At 43.4% G+C, this 19,106-nt stretch overlaps 1 protein-coding gene and 1 long non-coding RNA gene across 4 annotated transcripts in view; one reads left to right on the top strand and one right to left on the bottom strand.

Annotated features, from left to right (window-relative positions):
* LOC139229213 (uncharacterized) overlaps nt 1–19,106 on the top strand; it is an 89,453-nt gene that overhangs the window by 44,456 nt on the left and 25,891 nt on the right. The window lies entirely within an intron of this gene.
* mibp (muscle-specific beta 1 integrin binding protein) lies at nt 11,851–17,287 on the bottom strand. 3 transcript variants are annotated; one of them, XM_070859906.1, is made up of 8 exons: nt 17,166–17,287; nt 15,928–16,018; nt 15,028–15,076; nt 14,737–14,914; nt 14,007–14,078; nt 13,763–13,869; nt 13,135–13,220; nt 11,851–13,042 (listed from the first exon to the last, which is right to left on the bottom strand). In XM_070859906.1, exons 1-7 carry the CDS (start codon nt 17,189–17,191, stop codon nt 13,135–13,137), a joined length of 609 nt encoding a protein of 202 aa, XP_070716007.1. In that variant the 5' UTR covers nt 17,192–17,287; the 3' UTR covers nt 11,851–13,042. The 3 variants fall into 3 exon arrangements, with proteins under 3 accessions (XP_070716007.1, XP_070716008.1, XP_070716009.1); XM_070859907.1 differs by having other exon boundaries at nt 17,153–17,258; XM_070859908.1 differs by lacking the exon at nt 15,028–15,076 and having other exon boundaries at nt 17,153–17,258.

Raw genomic sequence — 19,106 nt, 5'->3', positions numbered from 1 at the left:
GTGGAGTTGATCTATCAAAAAGGACAGGCCTCTGTGTCTTATTGGCTGTTCTTGTACCCAAAGGCTCTGTAGTAAAGATCAAGATTGGAGTTGCAGTTTTCTGGCCATCACATGCCCACCCTCTCCCCCCCCCCCCCCCCCAATAACTAGGCAAAAAGTTGAAGTGAGTCCCTTCCTACACAACCTACATTGTTGTCATTCTGAGTAATGCAGCTTGGCTGGTAAGTTCATTGTCACACACTTTGTCAGACTGCCATCAGCTGTGTCACCCCTAGCTTCTAAATCTTGGAAAGCAGACAATGTGACATGAAATGTGATAGACATACATATTTATTTAAAAAGAAAAACTTGCATGGTACCAGGGATGAGGGAATTCAGTTATGTGGAGACTAGTGAAGCTGGGATTGTTCTCCTTAGAGCAAAGAAGTGTATGTGGAAATTCAATAGAGGAGTTCAAAATTATGAAGTGTTTTGATAGAGTAGATAGGTAGAAAATGTTTCCACTAGCAGGAGGGTCGGTTACCAGAGGTAATTGACAAAAAAAGCCAGGAGGGTAGATGAGATTTTTTTTTACTTCGCAAGTTGTTATGATCTGGACTGCATTGTCTGAAAGGGTGATTCAATAGTAACTTTCAAAAGGGAAGTGGATATGTACTTAAAAATTAAAAAAATTGTAGGGCGGTGGAGAAAGTGCAGGGGAGTGGAGCTCATTGGATAGCTCTTTCAACGAACCGGTACAAGCACAATAGGATGAATGGCTTCCTTTGGTGCTATATGATTTATACAGTGCCTTTAACTGCCTCAAGTCATTCCAAAGCACTTTACAGCCAATTAAGTACTTTTGACATGTAGTCACTATTGTAAAGTAAGAAACATGGCAGCCAATTTCTGCACAGCAAGTTCCCATAAACAGCAGTATGGTAATCACCAGCTAATCTGATTTTTGGTGTTGGTTGAGGGATAAATATTGGCCCTTTCATGCCAAATTCTACAAAACAGTTTGCGCAATTGATTATTTTTTGAAGCACATTGACTGTTGCTATGTAGGAATATATAGTGAAAGATTATTCCCACTGGTTAGCAAATTGATATCAAGGGGCAAACACAGAATAGTCTCTAGAGGAATGAAGATGGAGTTATAAGAAATCTTGTCATGTTTTATCACAGATGGCTATTGAACATGAGGCTACATCATTTCAAAGGGAATTGAATAAATATTTGAAAAGAAACTGCATTGCTTTTCCAACTGAGATCAACTAACTCAGCACAGACCAGGAACTGAATTTGAGAATTTCTGATCTGAACAGCTGTCACATGCCGCCTTTACCAACTGAGCCAGCGGAGCAGCTCCCCTGTGTGTGTATTCTACATCCTAATCCTTCCCAATACAGCAGTCAGCGAGCTAACTGATATAATTATTTTACCAGTCATGTTTTCACAAACTTCTTGTTCAGACCTAGTAAAATCAAATCGGTTATGTTTTGCATTGCAAAGCTAGGTCTAAATGCTCTTCAGATGACAGAGCCCTTAAATTCCATTGGTGTAATACAAGCCCCAAGATACGCCTGCCTTAATAAAATTCTCAGATAAAACAAGAGTCTTGAACTTCAGCCGTAACAGTTTCAACATGATGACAGCATTCATGATAAATCTGGGTTCAAGTTCTAATTCCAGCCTCAACTGATTTTCCTTTCTCTCCCCCTCCTATCCTGAACACATTGACTGCTGGGAAACAGTACCATGGTACCTCAACCAAGTAGCCATTCTTCGTGTATGAACCTAGGCAGTGAGTGTCAGGTCAGGTATAACGGGGGTTAAATAAAGAGTGAAGATCCATTTACACTGTCCCAAGCCCTCCCAGGTTAGGTAGTGTGGGGTAGATACAAAGTAAAACTCTTTTTACACTGTCGCATGGGCCCCCGCTCCAATGTCAGTTTGATGTTTTTCAGTGACTTTGTGTGACTGCCGCACCCATAGATGGTTAACATTCTCTAGAATGAGAAGCATTGCTGAATGGGAGAACTATTCAATTTTCTCCCCTCCTGTCCTGAAACATTTGCTGACTCCTTGCTGGGGTGTGGTTTCCAAACACTAGGTGCCCTCTTCTGCCTTATCCAAGTGTCTGTTATTACTGTGTGAGGTTTGTCACCAGGTCTTACATAACCGAGCCAACTCAAATAGAAGTAAAAATTGGGAGATGTAAAGCTTATTTACTAATACCCATTTTACACGATTGCAAATTCAAAATTGCCCTCATTGACTTTCTAGCATGTGGGAGATTAGGAGCAGGAACTGGGGCTGATTTTCCCGCTCCTAAATCCTGAGGCTTTCATGTCATATTGTCCCCACCATCATTCTGGCTGTGATCATCTAACACAGAGCACAGGGGGTTATCTCAAATCTTGCTGGTCTGTATGGCTCAATACGACACCAGTGATGAATTTACCCACAAAACCATTAGAGGATTAGATTAATATTAATCTCCATCATATGTTGGCTAGATCATATAAAGTCCTGCTCTCCATCACCAAAACCGTCCACTATTCTAAGATCATCCAAGATGGCAAAAAGTACCAGGCTTCCCTTTTCCTCCACCATTTTCTCAAATCACCCTCCCCTGCCTCCTCCTCCCTCACCTCCAACAATAAATGTGAGCTTGTGGATTTTTGTTTAAAAGATCAACCACTCCGTTCAACTGCTACTTTCAATTCCCTCTCTTCCGCAGCCCACTGGACCTTACTTCCTCTCCATTCTTTCCCTGCCCTACCCTTAAATTTCTCTCCAATCTCCCCTCTTGCCCTTTCAAAGCTCAGTTTGTCAATGAGACCAAAATCCTGCTCTGACACTATTCCTACTAAATTGCTAACAACCCATTTTTCTTTACTGGCTCCTATGTTAGCAGATATTGTTAATGATTCTCTCCTCCAGTGTTGTCCCCATTTCCTTCAAAATCAACCTTGACCTCTCCATCCTTGCAAAATATCACCCCATCTCTAACCTCCCTTTCCTCTCCAAAGCTCTTGAATGTGTTGTCACCTCCCAAATCCATTGGCACCTTTCCCAGAATGCTCCTTGTTTGAATCCCTCCAATCAGGCTTCTGCCCTGCCACAGTAATGAAACTGCTCTTACCAAGGACACAAATAACACTCTAATTGACTGCAGCCAAAGGTAATCTATCCCTACTTGTCCTATCTGCAGCCTTTCACAGTTGACCACAAAATTCTACTCCAATGCCTCTCCAGTCACCTGGTTTCATTCCAGTTTCCAGCAGTAATCATATAATCACCTGCAATGGCTTCTCTTCTCAATCCTGCACTATCACCTCTGGTGTCCTCCAAGAATCTATCCTTGGCCCCCCTCCTATTACTCATCTACATGCTGCCCCTTGGTGACATCATCCAGGAACAAAAGAATTCTCACACATACATTGATGGTACACCTCTCCCTGTATGGCGCAGTGTCAAAAGTTGTTTTGTTCTTGATAACTCCTGTGAAGCACATTGGGATGCTTTATTAAGTTAAAAGCACTATGTAAGTAAAAGTTGCCATTGTTGAAGTTCAAATGGCTTTGCCCACTTTGTCCTCAGTGTTTATGATGTCATCTAAACACCTCAAAATATGAAGAAAGCCCTTCAGTCCATTTGATTTCATCCTGCCAGAATACCAGCCTCATGGTCTACCTAGTTACCCAATCCATCTGTTTCATAAATGAGTCCTGACCTCAACCACCCTTCCTGCCAAGTTGTTCCAGCTAATTATCACCCTCTCTGTAAAGAGACACTGGCAACTATCTTAAATTTACCCTTCACAACACTGACCCAAGCTGCTGCCTTGGCTTATCTGAAAGCATTGGCTAGGTTTAGTTTCTCTGTCCCATTAATTATCTCATATTTGTACATAATTTGGATTGGAACTGTAACCACCGGGATTCATCGGGAAAGGTCTGTAGCTAATGTCCAGCTACTGTGAGTAGACTTTTGCAGAGGGGGTAGGGAGGGTGCGAAACTCAGTCTAATTAATAGGCCACATATAAAAATATATATAACAGCCATATTCTTGGTGTTCATTATTATGCTTCCCACAGCAGGTCTGCATCGGTCAAACTATTTGTTGAGCTCCCCAGAGATGCAGGCAGTCAGCAGTCTTGAACAGCTCTGGAATGTACAAGAGGTTTTAGCATGTCAGGTTACTGCCTGTAGGGTCCTGCTGACATGTGGCCTACTAATCTTTCATTACCATTGAAGCTGCCATTTTTTGCCCATTGAATAGGGACAGAGCTTTTTTTTTTAAACACACATATGCATGTGGGGAGCAAAAGCAGTGTGGCAGCTGTGAGCCAGGCATGCTCTGCTCATTCACCAGCTGATTTTATAAATCCCAAAATTGGGTAGGTTGTGTCAGGAGGGAAGTTAGTGTTAAAAAAACACCTGAATTCTGACCAAAACCTGCTTATCTCCGGTTTTAATGAGGGCGGGTAGAAACCACACGCAGGAGGCAGGTTGTCCATCTAAAAAATTACAATGCGGTTGGCATGCCTCAGATTTAACCTACATTTTAAATTCAACTGTGGCTGGTCAGCGTTTGCAGTTCCCTTGACAAACCCGGCAGCTAATAGGAGGGGACTGCTAGATCCAGGTGATAAGTGCCTTTATACCAGCATCCCTGCCTAACCTCCCTCCCCCGCCCCACACAATTGGAGACCACCACGAGGCATCTGTCATGTATGTAAGCTTCATGTAACAACACTGCAAAACTGTATATACTTGAGAAATGCACACATTGTGGGAGATACTCCTCACCTAGTCATCCAGGTATATAAAGGGAGGTCATCACTTCTTGGTTCTGTGAATAAAGGTGCAGGTCACAGAGTGACCTTGTCCATAGAATGTGCCTCATGTGGATTTGTGGTATTGTGTAAGGACTTTACAGTGGTGACGAGAAACGGGAATCAACGACCCACGAGAATGGCCACCGGTAGCATAGAGGAACGGTACTGTGTTGGTGAGGACTGGGACGATTTCATTGAGAGGCTTCAGCAGAGCTTTGTCACAAAGGACTGGCTGGGAGATGCAGCAGACGACAAGCGAAGGGCTCATCTACTGACCAGTTGTGGATCTAAGACTTAGGCGCTCATGAAAGACCTGCTAGCACCAGAGAAGCCGGCGGACAAAACCTTTGAAGAGCTCAGCAAACTAATCAGTGAGCATCTCAAACCGATGAGCAGCATACACATGGCCCGACACAGATTTTATACCCACTGACGTTGGGAAGGACAGAGTATACCGGACTTCGTTGCCGACCTCCGGCGCTTGCCCAGCCTCTGTAAGTTCAGATGCCTGCAGGGGGGAGATGCTAAGGGATTTCTTTGTTGAGGGCATCGGTCATGCCGGGATTTTCAGAAAGTTAATCAAGACCAAGGACTTGACCTTGGAAGCGGCGGCGTTGCTGGCTCAGACTTTTATGGTGGGGGAAAAGGAAACCAAGATAATATATGCGCGCAACCCTGACTCCAACATGGCAATGGATCAGTGGGTCAATATCATAGAACATTCGACCCTTCGAGCCTGCACCACCATTCAATGAGTTCATGGCTGAACATGCAACTTCAGTACCCCATTCCTGCTTTCTCGCCATACCCCTTGATTCCCCTAGTAGTAAGGACTACATCTAACTCCTTTTTGAATATATTTAGTGAATTGGCCTCAACAACTTTCTGTGGTAGAGAATTCCACAGGTTCACCACTCTCTGGGTGAAGAAGTTTCTCATCTCGGTCCTAAATGGCTTTCCCCTTATCCTTAGACTGTGACCCCTGGTTCTGGACTTTCCCAACATTGGGAACATTCTTCCTGCATCTAACCTGTCTAAACCCGTCAGAATTTTAAACGTTTCTATGAGATCCCCTCTCATTCTTCTGAACTCCAGTGAATACAAGCCCAGTTGATCCAGTCTTTCTTGATGTCAGTCCCGCCATCCCGGGAATCAGTCTGGTGAACCTTTGCTGCACTCCCTCAATAGCAAGAATGTCCTTCCTCAAGTTAGGAGACCAAAACTGTACACAATACTCCAGATGTGGCCTCACCAAGGCCCTGTACAACTGTAGCAACACCTCCCTGCCCCTGTACTCAAATCCCCTCGCTATGAAGGCCAACATACCATTTGCTTTCTTAACTGCCTGCTGTACCTGCATGCCAACCTTCAATGACTGATGTGCCATGACACCCAGGTCTCATTGCACCTCCCCTTTTCCTAACACGACTCAGAGCCCAGCAGGCAGGCAAGGGCGGTTCGACACACCCCAAGCAGCAATAGACCCCAGAACAGGTTTTAAACACAAGACAATGGCAGGCTGAACGGACATTTATGCCATCCCAGTGGACAATGCGTCTGGGATGGGGCCATTGACACCCACTAACAGGGTGCTCAAGAGCAATCAAAGGGACAATCAGCGAGGAATGCCTGGTAACAGCTCTTTTGTTCACAACAATGGGAATCTCAGTTCATTGCTGGAGGTGTGGGGGCAGACATGCTGCTAGGACTTGCAGGTTTCAACAGTTCGCCTGCAGAAATTGTAACCTCACTGGCCATTTAGCCAGAGTGTGCAGGAAGCCTGCGACCAGGTTAATTTACGAGGTGGATGGACCAGAAGAGGGGTCTGCGAGGCAGGATGACGCATGGGGCAAATCAATGGACGCTGAAGTTCAGCGGGTTCATGTAGCAAACATTCACAGCTCATATACCAAAAGGCCACCTATGATGATGAAGGTCCTATTAAGTGGCATCCCAGTACACATGGAGCTGGACACGGGGGCCAGCCAGTCACTCATAAGACTCAATTATGGACGTACACCAAAGAAATCATTCCAGTGCTAGGCAATGCAATGTTAGCTGTCACACACAATGGATCAGTGAACCGGCTGCCGCTCTGGATTGTCCCGGGCAATGGTCCGGCACTGTTGGGGAGGAGCTGGTTAGCTGAGATGAACTGGAAATGGGGGGATGTGCACACAGTGTCATCTGTGGAGCGAAGTTCATGCTATTCCAAACTGGCGTCAGGACATTCAAAGGTACCAAAGTAGTGATTCACATCACCCCAGACACCAGACCAGTGCATCACAAAGCTAGAGCTGTGCCGTATGTGATGCGGGAGAAAATTGAAAGCGAATTGGTCCGTTTGCTGAGAGAGGACATCATCTCGCCTGTTGAATTCAGCGACTGTGCAAGTCCCATTGTTCCCATCCTAAAAACGGATGGCTCGGCCACTGTCAACCAGGTGTCCCTACAAGACCAATACCCGCTTCCAAGAGCCGAGGATCTTTTTGCCACACTGGCAAGTTGTTCACCAAGTTGGACCTCACTTCAGCCTACATGACCCAAGAACTGGCTGACGAATCCAAACTCGACCACAATCACCACGCACAAGGGACTATTTGTTTACAACAGGTGCCTGTTTGGCATTCAATCAGCGACCGCAATCTTTCAAAGAAACATGGAAAACTTGCTCAAATCCATTCCTGGAACAATCATATTCCAGGACAATATCCTCATCACGGGTCGGGACACTGAGGAACATCTCCACAACCTGGAAGAGGTGCTACGCCAACTGGACCGAGTAGGCCTGTGACTCAAGAAACCCAAGTGTGTTTTTGGCTCCCGAAGTCGAGTTTCTGGGCAGGAGGGTTGCTGCAGAGGGGATTCGGCCCACCGAATCCAAAACAGGCGATTCGACGAGCGCCCAGGCCCTGCAACACATCGGAGTTGCATTCATTTCTGGGACTCCTGAACAATTTCAGGAACGTTCTGCCAAACTTAAGCACATTGTTGGAGCCACTACACGTGCTCCTGCGTAAGGGGTGCAATTGGTTTTGGGGGTACTGTCGAGAACGGGCTTTCAATCGGGCACGTAACCTAACTCTGTTCAAATAAGTTGTTGACCTTGTACAACCCCTGTAAGAAATTGGTTCTGACATGTGATGCGTCACAGTATGGGGTTGGGTGTGTGTTGCAGCAGTACAATGCTGAGGGGCAACTACAACCTGTGGCTTATGCCTCCAGGTCGCTCTCTCATGCAGAACGTGGATATGGGATGGTTGAGAAGGAAGCACTCGCATGTGTCTATGGAGTGAAAAAGATGCACCTGTACCATTTTGGCAGGAGGTTCGAATTAGAAATGGACCACAAGCCGTTAACATCCCTGTTGTCAGACAGCAAGGCTGTCAATGCAAATGCGTTAGCTCGCATACAGCGATGGGCTCTCACACTGGCTGCGTATGGCTATGCCATCCGGCACTGAAAATTGCACTGCTGCACTCAGCAAGCTTCCACTGGCCACCACTGAAAGGGCAGCGGAGCAAAGCGCTGAAATGGTCATGGCTGTTGATGCATTTTACAGCGCAGGCTCCCCCATCACAGCCTGCTAGATCAAAATCTGGACCAACAGAGATTCCCCCCCACCCCCAACTAATCTTTGATTAAGAAATGTGTCCTTACTCAGGATTGGGCGCCCGTACACAGAGCATACCCTGAGGAGGTCAGACCATTTCACAGGCGGATGGATGAGCTCTCCATCCAAGCCGACTGCCTACTATGGGGCAGCCATGCCCCAGAGGGGCAGGGAAGCTTTCATCAGGGAACACCACAGCAAGCACCCAGGCATTGTGCTGATGAAGGCCATTGCCCAGTCACGTTTGGTGGCCAGGAATTGATTCAGACCTGGAACACTGTGTTCGCAGGTACACGGCGTGTGCCCAGCTGGGAAATGCCCCCAAGGAGGCTCCACTCAGCCCGTGGCCCTGGTCCACCAGGCCATGGTCACACATTCACATAGACTATGCGGGTCCGTTCATGGGGAAAATGTTTCTCATCGTGGTTGATGTGTACTCAAAATGGATCGAGTGCATCATTTTGAATTCGTGCATGACACCCACCACTGTGGAGAGTCTACATGCAGGCTTTGCGACCCACGGTTTGCCGGACATCCTTGTTAGCAAAATGGCCCACGCTTCACTAGCTATGAATTCTGGTAGTTCATGTCAGGTAATGGCATCAACCATGTCAGGACCGCACCGTTCAAGCCAGCCTCCAATGGCCAGGCAGAACGCGTGGTCCAAATCATAAAACGGGGTATGCTCAGGATTCAAAGTCCCTCCCTTCAGTGCCGTCTATCGCACCTCCTGCTGGCCTATAGGTCCCACCCACACTTGCTCACGGGCGTCCCGTCCATGGAGCACCTTATGAAATGTACTCAAATCTCGGCTGTCCCTCATTCATCCCATCTTGTCCGACATTGTGGAAGGCAAGCACCAGTTTCAAAATGAGTACCAGGACTGTAATTCATAGGGGAGATGCATAGAAATTGGTGACCCCATATTTGTTCTCAATCACACTTTGGGGCCCAAATGGCTTGAGGGTACTGTAATAGACAAAGAGGGGAATAGGGTCATCGTGGTTAAACTTAACAATGGGCAGATATGCCGCAAGCATTTGGACCAAGTTAAAAAAAAAGGTTCAGCATGGACTCTGAGGAACCTGGGGGAAATCATGATAGTATTCACACCACCACCAGTGAACGAGCAACAAGAACATTCAGCAGCATGCAGTCCCTGCGGTCAGCCCGGAATCACCACAGGGGACAGACACGCAAGCCAAGGCTCAACAGCCAGAGCCCCAACTGCGACCCTCCACGAGGGAGCGCAAACCACCCGAAAGACCTAACCTGTGATCCCAATAAGGTGTTGGGGAGGAAGACAGGTGATGTCATGTATGTAACCTTCATGTAACAACACTGCAATACTTGAGAAATGCACACATTGACCACAGGGGGTGAACTTGTGGGAGACACTGCTCACCAGGTCATCCAGGTATATAAAGAGAGGTCCCACACACGGTCATCACTTCTTGGTCCTGTGAATAAAGGTGCAGGTCAGAGTGACCTTGTGCATAGAATGTGCCTCGTGTGGATTTGTGGTAATGTGTAAGGACTTTACAGCATTCAATTACCTTCCCAGGCCCTCCCCAAAACAAAATCATTCTCCAGGCCCCTTGATGTTCTTTCCCTTCCACCCCAATGCTGGCCCTGTTCTCTTTCCCCTTCCCCCTCCAACATTCTGGTCCAGCCCCCAACTACCCCCATTTAATCCCTCCCTCCCCTCTGCAGCCTAGTGCTGCAGGCCTCCCTCCCCCTAATCAGATGGAAGAACTGCAAATGCAGGAAATCTGTCAATTTTTCCGCAACTGAGCTCAAATAGACACCTCAGAACTTGGGAGGGCATTGGGCATGTGCACACCTAGCTACAGATGCATTATGGGAAATGGATGAAGGAGCAGGTGCAGATGGGGGGTGGGGTGGGGTAGTGGTGGAGGGAATTAGAAGCTGAAGACAGACACATAACTCAAGCAGATTGCAGAAGTAGGGAAGGGCAAATCTAGAAGAGATTATGGGTGGATATAAGGATGTTAATTGTCTGGGGAAGGATAGCAACAGGAGATGAATGGTGGGGGTTGGGGAGGTGGGGGTTGGAGATGTGACTAAACAGAGGGGGAAAATAGATAAATTCATGGTTTCAGATGCTATAACCCACAAAAGGGGTTTGAATGACTTGTAAAATATGAGGAAGCAGGAACTGAATATACAAAAGCCAGCCATCAGGCAGAAAGCCAATTCATTTCAGACCCCTCACAGGAAAACATTGTATGTTCCTGCACTCTTGCCTGAAGACCATTGAAACAGGAATAGGCTAATCATCTGCCTGAGCCTGTGCCACTAGTCAATGAGACCATGGCTGATCTGTGATCTAACTCATATTTGCCCATATCCCACAATGCCATTAGTTAACAAAAAAACTATACAAAAGCCAGCCATCAGGCAGAAAGCTAGCTCATTTCAGACCCCTCACAGGAAAACAGAATGACTCCTTTGTGTTCCTGCACTCTTGCCCGAGGACCATTGGAACAGAAGTAGGCCAATCATCCCCCAAGCCTGTTCCACCATTCACTAAAATCATGACTGATGTGTGATCTAACTCCATATTTACCCATATCCCACAATACATTAAGTTAACAAAAGCTAACAATCTTCAATTTAAAAAACAATTAACCTAGCATCAATTGCTGTTTGTGGACGAGAGTTCCAAACTTCAACCATGTAGTGAAATGTTTCCTAATTTCACTCCTAAAAGATCTGACTAATTTTTTTAGTCTATGCCCCCTAGATTCTCCAATCAGCAGAAATAGTTTCTCTCTACCCTTAATATCCTGAAAACAGAGGATTAACAGCAGCAGTTGTGGGTCTCAGACTCAACATTTACAGTGAACAATGAGGAGGACCTGTTAATACTTAAGTGTTAGATAGCTTGAGCGAGTTACAATTTAGTGCCAAATTAGCAGCAGTTTAGCCACTGCAAACTAAGTTTAAACTTCCCAAGTATCACTTCAAGGTTGTAATCTAACCGTTGCAATTGAACACTACGGCAGAGAAAAAAAATGATATGAAAATAAACTATATGATAATGAACCCAATTCTCCTCTACCAAAAGTGTTATGGCTGCTGAACAACTCTACTGGCAACATATCCCAGTCCAAGTGGTCATTCTACTTATGTCAGAGCTACTTAACAGCTCATGGATGTTGCAGCCAAGCCTCATGTGGTTCTGCATTTCTAAATTAGACTTTGGATTAAGTGACAGATTGAAGTTACATAATGCAACCATTAACAGACTGAGAGGTTTTTAAATTTAAACTATTATGTTTTTCAAACTCTTATCCTCATACTGCCCTTTTCCTCTTTTTTGATTCTCAATCCCATTTTGTTTTATCTCCTATTTTCCCTCACAAACACCATTTTAACTGTTGGTGATAGTTGAGCCAATCTTCTATTTTCTGGTAGTAGAAGTGACAACATGCAAGTACATTTCTGAGCTGTTCATATTTCTCCAACATTACTGCTCTGGATACAACATACCAATAACAATGTGGCAACATCCAACTTTAAAACAATTAAACAAGTTTTCCCATGGCACTGCTTGGGATTCACCCCCTTAAACTAATGGCAGAAGTCCCAGATAGACAAACAGGATTTCCACCAAATTTACAGTAATCACTCAGGAGAACCCAAGGAAATGCCCAGGGTTTCTTTTATGAACATAGTCACATTGGACCATGTAGTGTACAATTAATTTGCTGCAAATAGGTAAGTGGAACTAAAGTGCATGTGCTTTTGCCTTCAAGGAAAGAAGGCACAATTGTTCTGCATTCGTGAAGGCAACTGAATCCAATGGTCATAGCAAATTGTCACATGTGGCCTCAGTCAGGTTTGGGTTCAACCCCATTTAGACACACTCCAGTGGAGTATGGAGCACTGCCCAACCCCTCTACTGCAAAGGTCATGGTGAACGCTGAAGATATCATCTCTCTTCCCAAGCCCCAACCAACATATTGTCTACGCTCACATTTGCACTAACGTGGGCTCCTAGAGGACATTTAACTGTTGGTGATAGTTGAGCCAATCTTCTATTTTCTGGTAGTAGAAGTGACAACATGCAAGTACATTTCTGAGCTGTTCATAGGAAGATGATATCTTCCTAGATATAAAATGATAATGTATAGCTTGAGTGTAAGTGGGCAAATAGGAAAGTCCATATAGAAGCAGTTGGTAGACTGAAGGCAAAAAACTGACAGTTACAGTAACATAAATACAAAAAGGCATAATGGAATATTCCAATTGATAGACAACACTTTAGGCATGTGTACATTATTCATCAACTGTACAGGATTATCAGGTAAAAAGTTACAATAGTTACACAACTGACCAAGTTAATAAAAAAATGTATTATACTTGAGAGTTCTCAAAGCATCAAAAAACCTGCCATTACTGACAGATTGAAATAACTTAAACCATGTCCAAACTATATACAGAAAATTATTACTGCTAAACATAAACTAATATAATGCTAACAGGGCAATTCTAGGGGGAAAATGTTTCTAGCAGTCATTCAACTATTTACAACTTCTTGTTTTTCATACAAATCTTCAGTACACCACAAATCCTGAAAGAGAAAAAAAAGACCAAAACCAATTAAAATGGGCAAACTAATCAAAAGTAGGAATACCCATGAATAATGAGCTGTTCTGTAGTTACCTATGAACAATTCAGGATCTGGTTTTGAATCTCCTCATGTACTTGTTGATAGATTTCTTCCTTTGACTTCAAACCATTCAGATACACTAGAAATGAAATGGAGTATTAATTGTGTTCTTTCTAGCCAGTAAGAATCATGAGTGTCAGGCATCTGATGATTCTGGACTTGCAGGTACCAAGTCCCAGCCAGTGTCTGTGGGGCTCCATTTGGAACAGAGCCCAAAAGGACACCAGCATAAGAGGGAGCCATGACCAGAGTACCCCAGGCTGGAAACTCCTTCATCCTAATGTTGACAGGAGGTCCAGGCTAGTAAGTCGAGAGAGAGCATGAGCAGCATTAGCAGATGGTAGGCCTATTGGACCCCAAAATATTTCACCATAATTTTCAACCCCCCCCCACCCAATTTAAAAAAAGCAAAGCAAGTAAGTAAAAACTTAACAGTTGTCATTTGAACGCAAGAGTTGCCCATGGTTTCTCAGTTCTGGACATCTAAAGTGTCAAATCCTCATGTTCAGCTGGCAAAAACACCTTTGCCACAATCTAGCAATTTACATTGCCTTCAGTATGGAGCAGGTCCGTTCAAGTGCTGATTCAATCCCTTTTAGTACAGTATGCAGAGTCACCTACCAACATCAACATTGCTGGCCTCCATCTCTTTCCTGTGCTTTAGGTACATCGGCCACACATGCCCATCAAACAAACCAGGTGGATCAGGAACTGTATAATTCCTTGTACTGGAAGAAGATAGTAACCTCAGTTAGTTTGGTTGAACTTGTCTCAAAGAAGAAATTACATGTATTTCTTGCTTACTCAGTTGACTGGATTGCTGACTGATTGTTTAAACAACCAACCATGATAAGTAGTCAGTTACCTCCTCCTTCTCTTGCATTCTTCATGTGGAATGGACAAGAAGTAGCATCGATCAAAAATTTTAACCAACGGTCTGGGGAGAAACAAATCAAATGGTTAAATGAAAATTGACAAGATCAGCTTCAACTTAAGACTGTCTGATAAGCATTTTAAATCATTACAAATGATTGGTCTTCAGAACCACAAGTTGACTTATGATGATCCAAACAGGCACTGTAAATATGACTTGGATAAAACAAATGTTTCATCAATTGCCAGGACTATAGAAGTTAGTTTAAAAATTTGTGGCCAAGATCGTAGATTCCACAATGGAACTTGAAACTACAAACTCCAATAGAATCATTTTTCTGTCTATTTTCCATAAGCCAAGTGTTGTGGCTGGGTTTACATTGGGTATCAATGGCAATATAATGCAGGAAATAATTATTTTTTTAAAATCACAAACAATATTTCTGTGCAATGCTCTTAATCACCTCAAATTGTTGCCACCACTGAGATCAGTAACCACTAATACTTCACCCCAAGATGTTTATACAGTCCACATGCTCTCCAGCAAGTTTGCACTCCAGAATCCTACTGGTGGGCACTTCAGTTCAAGTGGACACAGTATAAAAAGGTTCACAGCCTCCTTTATGTTTTACTGAAATCCATGCAGTAGCATGAAAATTTCACACGGTACTTTATAAACCCTGCTTTCGCAAACTGAAATAGTGAGTTCCAGAAAACTGCACCTGTAGTTATACAACAGGAACCCTTCCACTATCAATATATGCACTCCTTTCTCTGGATCGCTCTGCTCATCGGAGGCTGGAGTGACGTTCACTCCGTGCGATCGGGCAAACTTAAATGGGTTGTCAATCCAGGCGTTGACAGTACTCATCATCGCCTCCATGTCGAGGGCTGTGATCACTGAAGGTCAAAAAAAACCCAGCAGATTACCGAAAGGACTAACACAAGGTTAAATAAATGTCAACGTAGTTCATTTAGAAAAAGTCACTGCCTGCAACCAATACCATTCTTACCATCCCATTGTTTAAATCCATCTTCCCCAACTTCTATTTGATCTGGTGTCTGAAATAGTGATCATAAAAACATGGCTGCAAATATACATTTACACATTACAAGATAGGGAATCAGACATCACTCTTATGCCTACTCTCCCAAAAGTCCCAATTCTTGCTCAGGGTATGGTTCCACTGGAAACAGTAGCCTTCCAGTACTTCACCAGTGGCCATTCCTCCCACATGAAGCGTGACATTGTGTCAGCAGGCTGTGTTTTCCCATTATGGCCAATCACAACCTGTCCTTCACTCGGCACACTTCTCAGTAAAAGTCAGATAACAATCAGGAGTAGGAACTGTGGCTGATTCTTACCACCCTCTTCACCCATTCAAGGGCACCAAAGCCAATTAGAGTATCCCCCAACATCACCCCTTGGCTGAGCTCAGCTAGTACAGACCAGGGATCACACCCATAACTTCCTTGGTCTATTGGTTTAATACACAAGGCAATGTATTTTCCCAATCGGCCATCAGGTCCCAATCCTGAGGTGTACTTTAAGAAGTGAAGTGTCACAGGGTATTGCCTGATGGTATATCAGAAAGGAGACAAATTAGTAGATTATGTAGTAATACCAGAACTTAATTGCAGGCACAAATTCCCCCCAGCACAGCACACATGATTCATGTATTACAAGTGTCTTTGAGGCATGCCAAATAGCAACATATTAAATCCATCAGGTCACTGAGTCATTTAACCCGACTGCAACCTTCACCAAACATTTCACTCCTTCAGTACGTTAGGATTTTAGGTAGTAAGTTTCATCAATTCCTACTTCAAATTACAATAAAGGCAATCCGCATGTTTTGTATATTTTTCAAATTGAGAGCTAAATGTTCAAAATAGAAAAAAGTTGTGTTCACCTTGAAAAAGTCATCCTGATGTACTACACAGCAGTTTGGTAATGTTCGGCTAATTCTATTCGTCAGAGAGGTTTTTCCACCGTTGGTTACACTGGAAGGTCAGCACAAAAAGTCAATGAACAACTAGGAGATCCCATATTAAATACACGATATTTTAAAAAAAGGTAGGAAAACACAGGTTTAACTGAAATACTCAACTTGGGCAGGCAGTTTTAGTGGGCGGTAGATAAAAACTTGGCAAACGATCAAGAGTTGAATTTCAAAAAGGGCGCCAGATTCAAACCGAAACTGACCTCCCCGCGTGATGTTAAAACACTCAATATTGAGAAACAAAAAAATTCTCCCGTAAACAAAATATATAAGGAGAACGCATGTATAGGAACGATTTTTCGCTGGAATTGAATAAACTCGTCAGCTCATTTAAAAACTTCACAAATTAGCTTGTTTAAAATGATCTACGCTTGCTGGATAATTTACTGACATTTAGTTATTAAAACCATATTTTGATGCGGCTAAGTAATAGAAGTCTGAGTTTATTCAAAATATAAACGAGGATGAGATATATGTATCTCCCATTATCCAGTTGTACAACATTAATAAATTGACTTGTGTAACTGGCGGGTTTAGAGCTATTGTCACAAAGTCTGGTTTGAGTTTGACGCCATGCAGAGCAGAGTTTGAGCGGGAGAATCAAAACTCAAACCAAAACAAACGCGGGATACAAACAGAAGCTATTCCCCCCTTGCAGCAGCTGCAAGAGGAAGGGAAACTTCGAAAGAAAAAAATAATCTCACCCAATTCATCACTTTTCTTTAAAAAGAAGCGGGAAAACGACACCAGTTTAACTGAGCTTATCAAATTTCAGTCGAGAAAAAATGAGTTACGATTAAATTTAAATCTAGATTTTAAACTGCTACATTAACCTTAAAATTATTAAATGAGAACAATTTTTTTAAAATAGCCTGAAAAATCAACCTAGCAGCCATTAAACTGTAAATGAACCGCATTCATTAACAAAATGCTCAAAGTAGGATTTTAAATGTTTTAAAATAAAATACCGTTAAATCCTTTTTAAAAAAAAACATAGATATCACCTTAAATTCTGGATTCGTAAGTTTTGCTTCAGGTTTCCCACTTTAGCCGCAAACCTTTTCACTGAAAAAAAATGTAAACACGTTTCTCTGCCATACCACTGGTAGCTTTTTATCTTTAACAAGCATTTTACCTGCAATACTCACCCTCCGATACCTATTATGTATTTCATGTTGCAGTCCGCTCCGGGCTGATTGCCGGTTTCTGCACCAGGTTACTTTGTTGCTCCCGCTATTACTATTTCATTCACAAATCAGGCGCCACTTGCAGCCCTTATTTATACCTTCCCCACACGCGTCATCATTCAAATACCAATCCGGCTCTTGGCCTGCGAGCAGACGCACTTGCGCTGCAGCTGTTTAGCATCACTCATTCCTTTCTCAAACCAATTATAGTCTTGAATCTTTCCTTTCCTAAATCAGTAGTACGGTAGATTCCAGGGACCCCTCCCCCTAACCCAATCCCCTCATTGCTCGATGTTCTGAACTTAGAAAGTAAGAGAAAATTATATCAACTTTAAATTGCATTAACACGCAGACCCTATGGGGCAAAGCATAAATAGTTGAAACCTTCTATTCAAACCTTTTATTAACTGTTTCTCTGGTTCTAAATCTTGTATTATATTCTACACCTTTTCAAAAACTACTACGCTCCCGGGTTGTAAAATGTATTTTCAGACCTGCAGTAGTTTCACGTGGTATGAGAGAGTGCCTGATGTAATGCAGGCAACAGCTATGAAAAAGAGGTTCAGTTCTGGTTGTAATGCAACACAATAGGTCAGAACTCCATCCCGAAGGAGCTTTTTATTCTTAACACTAGAAGGAGAACTGTTTAGAAGTGGTAATTCTGCACAATGAGTTTACTTCAACTCTTTTGAAGAAACCAAAAATAAACATTAAATCAAGTGCCCCCCCCCCCGATCTGGGGGACACTCCAGACAATTTCCATCTGCCTTTTTTCGTTTTGCTTTTTTTTGGGCTTTTTTTTTTGGCAGTAAAACCATAAATTTTACAAGTGCCCCCTACAAAAGGGGAGGAGGACACTAAAACCGGCAATTAAAACAAATTAAAATTTAAAACATATAAAATCAAATTAAAATGAGTTTACTTCAGCCTTAGCTCAGCTGTTGCACTCTCGTGTCTAAATCAGAAGGTTATGGATTCAATCCGCACAGTCCAAAGACTTGAGCTCGTAAGCGAGGCTGGTGCTCTAGTACTGCACTGTCAGAGGTGCCGTCTTACTGATGAGATGTTAAATCGAGGCCACGTCTGCCCTTTCACGTGGACGTAAAAAGATCCCTCGGCATTCTTCGAGGACGAGATGGGGAATTCTTCTCATGTCTTGGCCAATATTTATCCTTCAACGCCACCACTGAAATAGATTTATCTTATTGCTGTTTCTGGGACCTTGCTGTTTTCAAATTGCCTGCTGAGTTTCCCTACATTACAACAGTGAATATGTTTCAAAAATACTTCATTGGAAAGTCCTGAGGTCTTGAAATATAAATGCAGCTTCTTTTTTACTTCTTTCACTTTATACAATAACAACTTGCATTTCTTTAGTACCTTTAATGTGAAGAAAAATGAGGCTGAGCCCAAGAAAAGTTTGGTCAGAAGTGGGTTTTAACGAGAGTCTAAAAGGAGGATGGAGAGGTGGAGGGCTTATGGGATAGAATTCTAGGTGGCTGAAGGCACAGTAGAAAGGAGTAATTGGAAGGGTTACAAATTTTAAATAAAAACAGAAAATGCTGGAAATCTCTGCAGGCCAGGCAGCATCTGTGGAGACAAAGTTAACGTTTCGGGTCGATGACTTTTCGTCAGAACTGGAGAGTGTTCGGAAAGAACAGATTCTTAACAAGTACTAAACGGGGGAGGGGAAGAAAGAACAAAAGGGAAGGTCTGTGATAGGGTGGAAGACAGGAGAGATTAGAGAGACAAAAGGGATGATGGCCCAAATTCAAGTGGTAATGCCAGGAGTTAAAAAAACATTAGTCAAGATAGGGTGTGAGTGATGGGATAATGACCAACTGCCATTAGAGACAAGAAGAAAAAAAGAAAGAAAGAAAGAAAGAGGCTCTGAGGGGAGAG

Source organism: Pristiophorus japonicus, chromosome 18 (assembly GCF_044704955.1).
Source record: "Pristiophorus japonicus isolate sPriJap1 chromosome 18, sPriJap1.hap1, whole genome shotgun sequence".
Classification (NCBI taxonomy): domain Eukaryota; kingdom Metazoa; phylum Chordata; class Chondrichthyes; family Pristiophoridae; genus Pristiophorus; species Pristiophorus japonicus.
The sequence above is the reverse complement of the archived record's forward strand: the minus strand, read 5'-3'. Positions and strand labels throughout refer to the sequence as shown.

Excerpts from the sequence above, each read along its gene's own strand:
- mibp (XM_070859906.1), bottom strand. The coding sequence starts at position 17,191 with ATGAAATACATAATAGGTATCGGAGG. Across the intron at positions 14,915-15,027 it reads TGGATTTAAACAATGGGATG|TGATCACAGCCCTCGACATG; the intron begins GTAAGAATGGTA and ends TTTGACCTTCAG. Across the intron at positions 13,870-14,006 it reads GAATGCAAGAGAAGGAGGAG|TACAAGGAATTATACAGTTC; the intron begins GTAACTGACTAC and ends ATCTTCTTCCAG.